We start from the raw sequence: 12274 nt of genomic DNA on the forward strand, positions 1-12274 counted from the left end.
CACTCTAGAACAGGTATAGCTTTGGTGCAGGTTGTAAAGCTACAGGAACCGAAGAAAGACAGAACAGCCAAAGCCTGTAGGATCTTGCCATAGCTTTATTTTACAGACCACAACAGGAAAGGTGGGCACAGGCAACAACAAAGCTATAAAAAATATATTAATAAAGAGTTTTATTTTCTAACCAACTGTTCGCATGGAAGTTTTAGTACTATATGTCTGCAACATTTTTGTGCAAAACAAAAAAATAATCATAACTATTACATTTAGAATTATACAGTAACAGTAACAGTAAAGTTTTATTTTTGTTACGGTACTCTTACGAGGACCACAAATAAAATATACATTTATACATTCCGTATTAATACATTTTCAATGAGATTTTCAAAAACTTAAAAATTCTGTAACAAACGAATTCATTAGGGGGGCTTTTACATAGTGATAAAAAGTCTTGTGAGCTAGTGATCCTGCAGGACCGGTAGATGGGCATAAGACATGTTGACCTTGCATTTACAATTTCTGCATTAGGGCATATAAAAAATAAGTGTTCAAAATTTTGGTTGCCTCCTTGACAAAGGGTACAAAGGGCAGAGCTGTCAGGCCTCCAAGAGGAAGTGAAGGTTTGTACAGGAAGTGTTCCAAGGCGCAACATCATGATTGCACGCCTTGCGCCATGTTGAAGAGTATACTCTAGGTAAGGCTGACGTTGTTTGTATTCCTGCGAGGCTACATAAAATTTATATGACGATAGACTATTACAATGAAAGTGATCAATCTCGTAGCTCAATTTGGGAGTGAAGTTTTTTAGAAAAAGTTTGAGTTGAGCTGGTGACCACGTAGACAAAATTTCCACATTGACTTTTGCAAGCTGTAGAGCCTCTCGCATATTTTTAATAAAGGTAGTATGAGTAGAGTTACTCTCGAATGTTTCTACTTTTAGCAATCTTCTTAAAGTACCTTCTTTTGAAAGAAGAAGATTATGGGCCCACCTTATGATGCTCGCTATAGCTGTAGCATATGCGCTCGTGATGGTGCATTCCAGTCTCAATGCCTGTACTGGGGTAGATGTTGAAATCTTCAGTAGTTTTTTCAATATTCTTCCTTCTGTTAAATCCATATATGACCATTGATTTAGAGGAATATATTCCGATGCATAGGACAGGACCGGTGTGATTTTAGCTCGATAGACTTGAATCAGTGCAGATAAATGTCTATGTCCAGTGGCCGAATATAAGCGTGACAAGGCCCCAGCATGCAGATCACTTTTTCTTTTCAGGTGGTTGATTTGATTGATGTTACTCATGTTTTGTGAGAAAATTCTACCCAGATATGTATACTCCTTTACTTGTTCTAGTTTCTCACCTCCCAGCTTCCATTCGTACCGTACCCTTTTCTTCTGCTTTGAAAAGGCAACCACTTTTGTTTTGTTCGTATTTGGAATTAGGTAATTTTTCCTTGAGTACTTATATAAAATATCTAAAAGATTTTGTAATCCGAAAGGTGTTAGGTCAAACATGACTATGTCGTCTGCATACAGCAGGGAATGGATATATTCAGTGGCTATCTTAGGAGGAGTACATATCCCTTGCTGCAGTTGGGAAGGTAGGTCACTTAAATACAGTGAGAATAAAATTGGAGCCAAGAGGCACCCTTGTTTCAGGCCATTTGATGTTCGTATTACCTTCGATAGGCCCTTGTCACTTCCCATTTGGACGCGGCACCAGGTGTCACTGTGTAGATTCACTATCAGGTGTAATAGCTGCTCCGGGATCCCCATTATTCTCAATTTTAACCACAGGGTCGGTCTATCCACTCGATCGAAGGCTGTCGAGTAATCAATGAACGCTGCGTAAATAGTTTGTTTTTTCCCTGTTGCGTACTTATCTAAAATAGTTTGGAAGATTGCTACATTGTCAGTAACAGAATGGTGTGGGCGAAATCCGGACTGAAATTTAGGAATTAGACCTAATGAGAAAGCCCAATTTTTCAGCCTATCCAGGATTTCTGCTGCAAAAATCTTCCCAGCAGCGTCCATGAGGGCAATTTGCCTATAATTTCCCGGTGTGTTTCTTTTTCCTTTTTTGAAGATCGGGATTATGATACTTCCTTTCCAGGAATTTGGCATTTGACCACTGTCAAATACATAGTTAAATAGCGGCGAGAGCACCGTTCCCCACTCTTTATGGTCAATTTGGTAGACCTTGACAGGTATCTGATCGGGGCCAGATGCACCTGTGCTCCTTGCCTTCCTAATATTCATAGAGACTGACACTGCCGACGTTTTATTGATCTTAATATCTTTAGTTTCCACGTTTTCTCCTCCCACTTCTTCATTTTTAATATATTGATTCTGTTTGTATAGCTCGTGTAGGTATATGTCCCAGTTTTCTTCTGATACAGGTGTAGCCTCCAGCTTTTTTTTGGATCCTGTCATTGTTGCGATCAGTGACCAATATTTACGCTGGTTATTATGTTTAACTGCTAGCTGAATTTCAGTCCAATTAAAATCCTGCTTCAGTTTTTTTCCTTTAGTTTTTTCTCGTCGTATTTGATTCTTTAATCTATTGATTTCCTTTTTGTTTACTGACGAGAATTCCAGATACTGGGCACGTATCAGTCTATTGATTTGTTTTACGACTGGTTGATTCCAGTTTTTATTCTTGTTTTTCCATTTTCTTTTTGCTGGTCTGTGGTATTCTAGCTTACTTTGCAGAGCTTGTTTGAGATTATTCGTTAGATGTTCAAAGTTCTTTACAGGGTCATCTGAATATATGTTGGTCAATATATTGGTTTCAGTAATTAGTTGGCGCAGATATTCCAGATTTTCTGTCCCCCAGTAAATGCGACGCCTAGTTGTGTTTACTTCCGTTTTTTCTGTAAGAAATAATGGCAGGTTATAAAAAGAGGACGGTGCAATCCAGTGGGTTGAAAGGTTTAAAAAAGCATGATCACTTTCTGCAGTGAATATTATCGAAAGTTGACTCATTTGTTCTTTTCCTTCTGTTCCGCATATAAAGTAATCAATAGTTGAAGGAGATCCATTTCCTTGCCGTGTGTATGTTGCTGGTATATCACCATTGATGTTACCATTTAATATAATCCCATTAATGCCAGAGAGAAAAGCTAGTAGTGCGCGTCCCCTCTTATCCGATTTAGTTCCTTTTGGGAATTCAGGGAGTGATGGTTCCAGAGATTCCTCTTTGAGGAGACGAGCCCATTTCTTTATCTCGCAGTTAGAAATTTTAGCATTCAAGTCCCCCATTATGAGGTATGGCAAGTGAGATTGATCATCAATTATATGGGTGATAATTTCCATTAGGCGGTCAAACAGCAAATCATTATTATTACTGCTGGGAGGTGCGTAAATATTGAAGAGTAATATTTTTTCTAGTTTGGCTGAAGCATGGGTTCTAAGGGATACTTTTAAACATTGTAGATTGTCTGTGTTTGTGTTAATTATTTCCTGTGACCAAGAGTGATCTTCTTTTAATAATATTGCCAGACCACCCTTGGCGTGTCCCCTTCTTGATCTTTTTGCCAATGTTTCGTATACATAGTATCCTCTTTGAGTAAAGGTATTGATTAACCATGTTTCCTGGAGGGCGATGATATCAGGGGAATTTTTTATTGCATGTTTCATTTTTATATCAGTTTTCCCTGCCAGGTTCCAGGACAATAGCGTCAGACCTTTGCTAAACTTCGCGTTGTTGTGAATTTACCATTTTTTTGCTGTTTAAGGTTTCTGATAACCATGCCCATGATTTTATTAAGTTCTCATTGTTACTAAAGGTGGAATTCCGAGACCAGACTGACCTCTCTCCTTGAATTACTTGTATTTTAAGTAGATCTTTCCTCATAGTACTTGATGCTAGGTCTCCCCGATTAGAACTGTTGTTTTCTTTTCTTCTGTGGGTTTGTCCTAATATACCATTATTTGAGTTGTTGGTTTTAAAATCTTCCACCGAGATTACATCATAGCCATTTTTGTGAAGAATTTCCTTCTCTCTGATTATTATTCCAGGCAAAACCGGTGAATAAAAGGATACCTGTACTAGTTTGTTATTTTCTTTTATTGGAAACAGAACTAAGTCAATTTCATTGCTGGTCAGAGATTTCAAGGATGGAATTTCATGTAATAGATTAATGATTTTACCGCGATTAAACGGCTCCTTATCTGAAGGAAATAGCTCTTCAATAGTTATGTGTTTGGATGGATTTATTTCCCATGATTGGAAATTATTGTCATATGATTCTTTTATGACCATGTTATTTTGCGATGTAGGTCTATTTTCTATCGGAGGACAAAATTCATCTGCTTCAGGATTTAAGGGTTTTTCTACTGATGTTTTTTGAATTACTGGAGTGTTCACCAGATTTACAGGATTAAATTTTTGGAATTTGAGCCTATTCCCTTTTTTCCTCTGTATTCTCCTCATAGGTTGTCTCTTCTTCTTCCCCCTTACTTTTTCCCTAGTATTACTTTTTTCAGACTGTTCTCTTTGGTTGAAATCCTGTTCAGCAGTAACTCCTGTTAGCTCAGTTTTATTTTTTCCGATAATCTGATCGCGATTGTTATCGGATACTTTATTCGAAAAAATCGGATAGTGTTTGATATTGTTCTCAGCTTTGATTTCCAGTTCTTCTTTGAACAGTTTTTTAAGTGAATATGTGATAGGTGATTTTTCTTTGTTTTTTGATCCGTTAGTTTTATTGTTGATTATTAGTACGTCGTTCGTTTGTGTGCTTGATTCCTGTTGTTTTGGGGCGGCACTTCCATTTTTATGAAATTCATCTGTTTGTTGTGATTCGACTTCTCCAGTTTGTTTTGATGAGACTTTAGTTAGATCTTTTTTCTTTTTTTCTTCAACCAGGAATTTAAGTATTCCTATTTGTACGTCTAAAGTATCATCTGAGTTAGCTAAAATGTGTCCAAGATGTGTTAGTACTGAATCCAGAATTTCTTGCAGTGAGAAGAGTGCTTTTGATATGGGAGAGACAGTATTTCCAGAGTTTAGGTTTATAAAATTTGGGTTTATAAAATTTGGGTCTGATAGATTGGTCAGATTAGAAAAAAGGTTAGGTGATTTTTCTGGCGAACTGGTTTGGGGATGTCTTTGACTTAGCAATATTTCTTTATTTTCTTCTTCAGTCTTTGAGTTATGATTTGCGGATACGTCGAAAAATAAGTCATTGTCCTGATTTTTTATAGGTGTTATAGTTGTTATTTGAGACACAACCAGACGAGATTTTTGACATTCTTCCGAAGGAGAGTAATTTGCCAAATTACTCTCTATTGTTATTTGACCTTGTTTGTTGGATTTCTGGTCAGAAAAATGTAACGGATCAGGTTCAACCAACTTATTTTGATCATCATTAGAATTTGGGGAAAAAAACTTTTTCTTGGAGAGGGTAGAGAAGTATTCACTTATAGCAGGAGTGCTTGATATTTGTCCTGGTTTTAGTGACTTGTCTACAGAATTTCTTACAGCTGCGTCCGTCCCCATTCGCCTCATGTAAATTGTCCGTGAGCGTAGTTTTTTTAGCGCCCTCATACTTGGGGACAGAAATCTATTTTATAGATGTAATGTATAGTATTAATTGTATGCTGTGGCTTGTCTTAATCACACTATCTCAGTTGATCAGTTAAGGAATGAGGGTTTTTTACACGTATGAATCAAAAGTTTAGTTGAAGAGTTTCCTCTTATAGTGAGCGTTAGTGGGGTGGCCCGTCCCGTCCTCGGTCGTCCCCGGACGGCCACAGACGGCCCGCCCTTTTGCCCGGGCTTATCCCCGCGCTTAGTCCCGCGCGCGTCCCGCGTCGCGGGATGCGAGATGTTATCTATATACGTTTCGTTGGGGGCGTGTCCGTGGGCGGTTCGCCTGGGGGAAGAGGAACCAGGTGGTCTCCGCTAAGGATTCTGGTCCTCGCAGTCCCCCAGGCTAGGTGCTCTCGCTGTTTGCACCCTGGCCTCAACCCCTCTGACTCCAGCTGGGAGCGACAGGCAGAGCGTGCCGAGTGCAGCTCACGCTCACACCAGCGAGTCAGGGGGAGGCAGCGCCACGACACAGTGAGGAATCAGCGTCAGCTTCAGACAGCCAGCACAGGCTGCAGACGGTAGAACGAGTTCTCTTGCTCAGCTGAAGTAGAAACAGTAGATCAGCAACAGTGTTTAGCTCCTGTGAGTGGCGCCCGCGAAGCGGGTGTCACGAATCTTTAACCAGGTCGTTGGGGGCGTGTCCGTGGGCGGTTCGCCTGGGGGAAGAGGAACCAGGTGGTCTCCGCTAAGGATTCTGGTCCTCGCAGTCCCCCAGGCTAGGTGCTCTCGCTGTTTGCACCCTGGCCTCAACCCCTCTGACTCCAGCTGGGAGCGACAGGCAGAGCGTGCCGAGTGCAGCTCACGCTCACACCAGCGAGTCAGGGGGAGGCAGCGCCACGACACAGTGAGGAATCAGCGTCAGCTTCAGACAGCCAGCACAGGCTGCAGACGGTAGAACGAGTTCTCTTGCTCAGCTGAAGTAGAAACAGTAGATCAGCAACAGTGTTTAGCTCCTGTGAGTGGCGCCCGCGAAGCGGGTGTCACGAATCTTTAACCAGGTCGTTGGGGGCGTGTCCGTGGGCGGTTCGCCTGGGGGAAGAGGAACCAGGTGGTCTCCGCTAAGGATTCTGGTCCTCGCAGTCCCCCAGGCTAGGTGCTCTCGCTGTTTGCACCCTGGCCTCAACCCCTCTGACTCCAGCTGGGAGCGACAGGCAGAGCGTGCCGAGTGCAGCTCACGCTCACACCAGCGAGTCAGGGGGAGGCAGCGCCACGACACAGTGAGGAATCAGCGTCAGCTTCAGACAGCCAGCACAGGCTGCAGACGGTAGAACGAGTTCTCTTGCTCAGCTGAAGTAGAAACAGTAGATCAGCAACAGTGTTTAGCTCCTGTGAGTGGCGCCCGCGAAGCGGGTGTCACGAATCTTTAACCAGGTCGTTGGGGGCGTGTCCGTGGGCGGTTCGCCTGGGGGAAGAGGAACCAGGTGGTCTCCGCTAAGGATTCTGGTCCTCGCAGTCCCCCAGGCTAGGTGCTCTCGCTGTTTGCACCCTGGCCTCAACCCCTCTGACTCCAGCTGGGAGCGACAGGCAGAGCGTGCCGAGTGCAGCTCACGCTCACACCAGCGAGTCAGGGGGAGGCAGCGCCACGACACAGTGAGGAATCAGCGTCAGCTTCAGACAGCCAGCACAGGCTGCAGACGGTAGAACGAGTTCTCTTGCTCAGCTGAAGTAGAAACAGTAGATCAGCAACAGTGTTTAGCTCCTGTGAGTGGAATTATACAAAAACTAGGTTCTTTCCCTTCTATATTCCATCTTTTGTCACTCATCAAGCAAAGAAAATATACACATTCAACAAATGGCGTCAAATATTAAGCAAATATTCCATTTGAACAAGGAAATGTGGAAGGACGCCTAGAATATTCTTCAAAAAGAGACTTGCATTGCACAACTTTGTCGTCTTTACCCAAATCGCCTATATAGTGTCTCTACCCGAGGTTGCGCAACAAGAATGGGGCGGAATTTTAGAGTTCATGATCACAGGCCAAATTAAAGAAACCTTTCAGTGACAATGACGTTCTTCTAGACTTTTACTTGGTATTATAGTCATTATGAGTTAGAGTGTCTCCAAAACGGAGACTGTGTGCAGGATGGTAATTGCTCAACTCTTGTAGGCTTCCATCTGTGCATCACCTAGCGGTAGGTTTCTGCAGATTGAAACAGTTTAGAGAATGAAGCTCAATACAACCCAACCTATTTATCCTCAGATGTCATAGAGATCAATTCCTCAGGGATCTAATGCAAACACAGTACCAAAGCTTTGCATATAGTTATGCTTGGTTGGGTGACCGAGAAAGGCTTTCTTAGCAAATACGTTTTTTACATAGGTTAGGCAAGCATGAGCCATTGGTACAATATAGTGAACAGTCGATTCTGGGTCAGAGGTTTTCCATTACTGCCTGAAGGTCTCCGGTCTCTCGCTCTCCTCTCCTCTCTCTCTATCCCCTCTCTTTTCTCTCTCTTTCTCTTGCTGTCCCACTCTCTCTCCTCTCTCTCTCTTGCTCCCCCTCTCTCCCTCTCCCTCTCTCTCCCTCTCTCTCATCTCTCTTTCTTCTTTCCCTCCACACTCTCTCTTCTCTCTCTTTTCTCTTTCCACTCTCTATATCTCTACTCTCTCTTTCCTCCGCTCTCATTCTCTCTTTCTTTCTCTCTCTCTCTCCTCTCTTTCTGTTTCTTCTCTCTCTCTCTTCTCTCTTTCTCTTGCCTTCTCTCTCTCTCTTTCCTCTCTCTCTTCTCACTCACTTTGTCCCTGCCAAATTTTTCTTGAAGGCATATCACCCATCACAAATTTTGTACAGAATCAGAGGGTTTGTTTTGGTTAGTGCTGGTTACTTTCTTTACGTACATTCCGTGTGCATGACAGCCTTCAACGCTTAACTCGTGTGAAATTATGATAAAATGTTATTGGGGGAATAGATGTGCTTTTCCCATTCTGTTGCTTTAAAAGGACGTGCACAGTATGTCAAGAGAAACAACGTGCAGCATATTAGCACACCAAAACTCGAAATCACAAGAAATTATTTTAACTGCGTACATTATTTATCATTTTTGCACTGAAACTGAACTATGTCTGCTTTTTGAGTGGATTTAGTGGGTTTTTTTAGACTGTGAATACCAGTGGTTGTCGATACCATAAGTAGTTTATTTGGTGCCACTCATGATTAGGCAAGGCAAAAAGTGAAGGGTAGAACGCTTGAAGTAAGCAAAATTATTAGAAATGATTTTAACTGCGTCAGTGATTTTTTCTTTGCAACTGTAAATTATTGTAGTCTAACCACCCCTCAACACCCAAATTACAGTCAGTTAAACAGCTTATCCTGCCGTACAACATACCTTAAACACATTGGCAAAGCCAATAGCTCTGGCTAAACACTTATGTGGTCCCAAAAGCAAGATCTACAGGCAATACAATAGATCTCGCATTTGCAGTAATTTGAGCTATCGCCATTGTAAATGACTGGCTTTTATTTATGTGTTTTGGAAACCTGCAAGCGATGCGCAAACACACACTTTGTATTTAAAGTACTTGCTTACCCTTGCAGGTTTTCAAAACAGATAAATAAAAGGCATTGTAATTTGCAAAGCCAATAGTTCAAACTCTCACAAATGCGAGACCTATTGCATTGCAAATGTTTGTTAACTTCAGTCGAGAAATCAGTGTTGTGCAAGTCCCGACAAGCAGACATGTTTCTGCCTGCGGTCTCAGGTCAGGCCTAGAGCTGACGTTGTGTCAAGGAGCAGGGGTCAGGAGGACAGGGCCTAAGCCATAGGTCGCTTAGCAAAGGCCGTTGGCTTTCTGACATTGCAATGTTACACACCTGCACACACAGAGGCTGTGCCGCAAACGCTCCAGCACGAACGTCCAATATTTGTGCAGGGATTATACAAACAACACCGTGCATTTGCCAAGGTTGCTTACACACTGACAAAGTGTTTCAATAGCTAAAAGGCAGTGATAAGCGAGAATCCGAGGACGTAGGCTGATGGCGAAAAGTGCATGTAATGCTCTCTAGGACTAACAAAGTTTCCCTGTAGAAATGTATGGACTCACATGCGACCTCTCAGTCATATGAAGACCCCTCCTCTCTGTGCGAAGGGTTCACTCCAAAAATCATTATTTCCAAGGTGAGGCTGCATGTTGCTGGCTGCTTTGATCGAGGTGAGATGATGTATACCTAAAAAATATTGCAAAATATTTATTTTGCTTTAAACCAACAACTACTGCCGCTCGAAAATTGAAGCAGCTTCTTAAATAATACCCTTATTTTATTTTTCGAAGTAAAAAACATATACTTTGTGATACAGTCAGACATTTCTCTGTTTTGTGTTTTGAACATATGTAATTACAGCTCATTATGGAATGGCCAGTGTGAGGAAATAAGGCCACTAAATACCATACAGAGGAAATAACATAGCCTAATGGTGTGACAACTAAACTTCACAAGTCCTGTATAACACTTTCATTCCATGCTGTAAAACATTCTTCATCCCACACTGTTCTTCCTTCCACAACGCTCATCACGAATGTTGCTCAACCAATGGCGAATCCAAATCTAGAACATGATTTTCTTGTGAATCTTCAGAGTGAAATACAGGATTTAGTTCACGATGTTGCTCAACACGTATCTCCTCTCTCACTGGGGATTAGTTAAAATGTCGTTAGCTCTACTACCCTCAATTATCAAAGTTTTGGCCACTCATGACTTTAATTGACATAAATACAAATCTAATTCAAATACATCTTTAAGCTTTAACAAGCAATTTATTGTATCCACATCTTCGCCATATTAGAAGAGCAAGAATACTTATTATAAGGTAGGTTTATTGGGCACGCGCTTCTGTCGCTCATCCCAAGAGCGAAAGCCGAGGCCCACTGTCACTGCTGGAATCCCAGCTCACATCAGGTTCCATACTTTAGCTGAGATTCCACCCAAGACGTCACACATTCCCCTCCATTACAACTTAATGATTGATAGCAAAGCTAAAGATTTAACAACCTAACATCTGATTATCATATTACATGAACATTGAAATACATTGGTAGTTTACCTAACTCTGCATAAGAGCACCATCTCAAGCATTTGTATATTAAACCTTATCCATTATTGTTGCTTCTATACACTACTAAGTGCAACAGATTAGTACACTTGATAATCCTTATGTCAACTAGGGAAATGTGCTTTAAGCCTAGAAGGCTGATGAGTACCCACCTTTCTTGAGACTTCTTCACCATTCTTAAAACCAGCAGCCTCTGTTGTAGTAGTGTTAATATGGATGTTGATGTACGCAATGATACTGAGCCTTGGCGGAGTTCGCGGAGTTCTGGGTAAGTGCAAAAAAAACCCTCTGCCGCGCTACGCGTAGCTCCGCAAGTGGCGGAGTACGTTATAAAAATGCTGTTCGCTGTAATTTTCAGCACTGGGTGTTTGTCCATGCTGTGCAAGTATCTCGAACGGCACCATGCACAGCGCAAGTGGGTGCAAGAGGGCGCTGCTTCCTTTCTGCCGCTAAAGTAGATTTTCTACTCAAGCTGCAGCTTTCTCAACGCGAAAGGACGGTTTCTCAACGAGAGCGGTTGCTAGCATCCGCGCCCACTCGCATTGAGAAATCTTACCACCCACATTGAGAAACCTCACCGGAAGGTGGATTTTCTTTGCTCGGGCACGCCAACTTGATGTTGATGAGCACAAGCGAGAAAAAAAACACTCCGCGGAGTGGAGAAAATTATGCAAACTCCGCAAGCGAAGCAGAGTTCACCGCCCAGGCTTAAATGATACGTGTATCTACAAAAACGAAATCTCCCAATATGACCCTCTCCATCAACCCTGAGTCAGAAAGATGGGGTCAGGTTTGCCCTTCAACCTAGCCCTCAGGCTACTGATTGACAGATCACAGGTGGGGTGGCACGTAACCAGCAGGACAAGCTTATGAACAGGGAAAACCCAGAATAGTCCCACAGATAGGCAGCAACACCACAATGGTGCGGGAAGATTGGCCCCTATAAAACGCACTTGGCCGGAGGAGTGGGCATTCCTAAAAAAACATAAAGTTAGATGCCACATGAAGTTAGGAACACTCAGACAATCAGAACACAGCATACACAGCACTTGCATTGATCCCGTGCTCCCCATGCTGGACATCTGAACACATTACCCACTGGCTCTCATTGTGTCCATGCAAGGTCAAGATCCAACTGCTTTTGTCCTCAGGTGGAAGTAATTTATGGCACAATGACTAGGCCTACCCCTCTCCCAAAACAGGATCTATGAACTCTTTTATAATGCTTCAAGAAATGTATATAAAGACGCTCAAAACTACTGTACTTGGAGACAGTCTGTAACTGTGCTCCCGGCAATAGTGTTTGATTAAACCAACTGTTTCTGTTTTGCTAAACATCTCTTGTCTTCATTTTTTCAAGGTGAATTCATATTCGAGCAACAGTAGGTCTGCTTTTCTCGCCAAGATTGAATTTTATTCCTGTCGGAGGTCTGGGAAAAATTCAATCTTGGCAAGAAGTTTTGTTGTACAGTACAATCTATACATAGGAGTCCCTCAGCTAGACTTCAGTGTGAAGCTAATGATGACCTGGGCCTCACTCCCCCTCTCTATCATTGGTAGAGTCAACTTGGCTAAAATGTCGATACTTCCAAAAATTACCTTTCTTTTTAACTGTATCCCACTCTACT

At 42.2% G+C, this 12274-nt stretch overlaps 1 protein-coding gene across 1 annotated transcript in view; it reads right to left on the bottom strand.

Moving 5' to 3' along the window:
* WDR53 (WD repeat domain 53) overlaps positions 1-12274 on the bottom strand; it is a 1236996-nt gene that overhangs the window by 843733 nt on the left and 380989 nt on the right. Inside the window, exon 4 of the mRNA XM_078665753.1 lies at positions 9640-9763. Coding sequence (XP_078521879.1) covers positions 9650-9763 — 114 coding nt within the window. The 3' untranslated portion in view covers positions 9640-9649. The remainder of the gene's footprint in view (positions 1-9639; positions 9764-12274) is intronic.

This window comes from Lissotriton helveticus, chromosome 11 (assembly GCF_964261635.1).
Source record: "Lissotriton helveticus chromosome 11, aLisHel1.1, whole genome shotgun sequence".
Taxonomy (NCBI): Eukaryota; Metazoa; Chordata; class Amphibia; order Caudata; family Salamandridae; genus Lissotriton; species Lissotriton helveticus.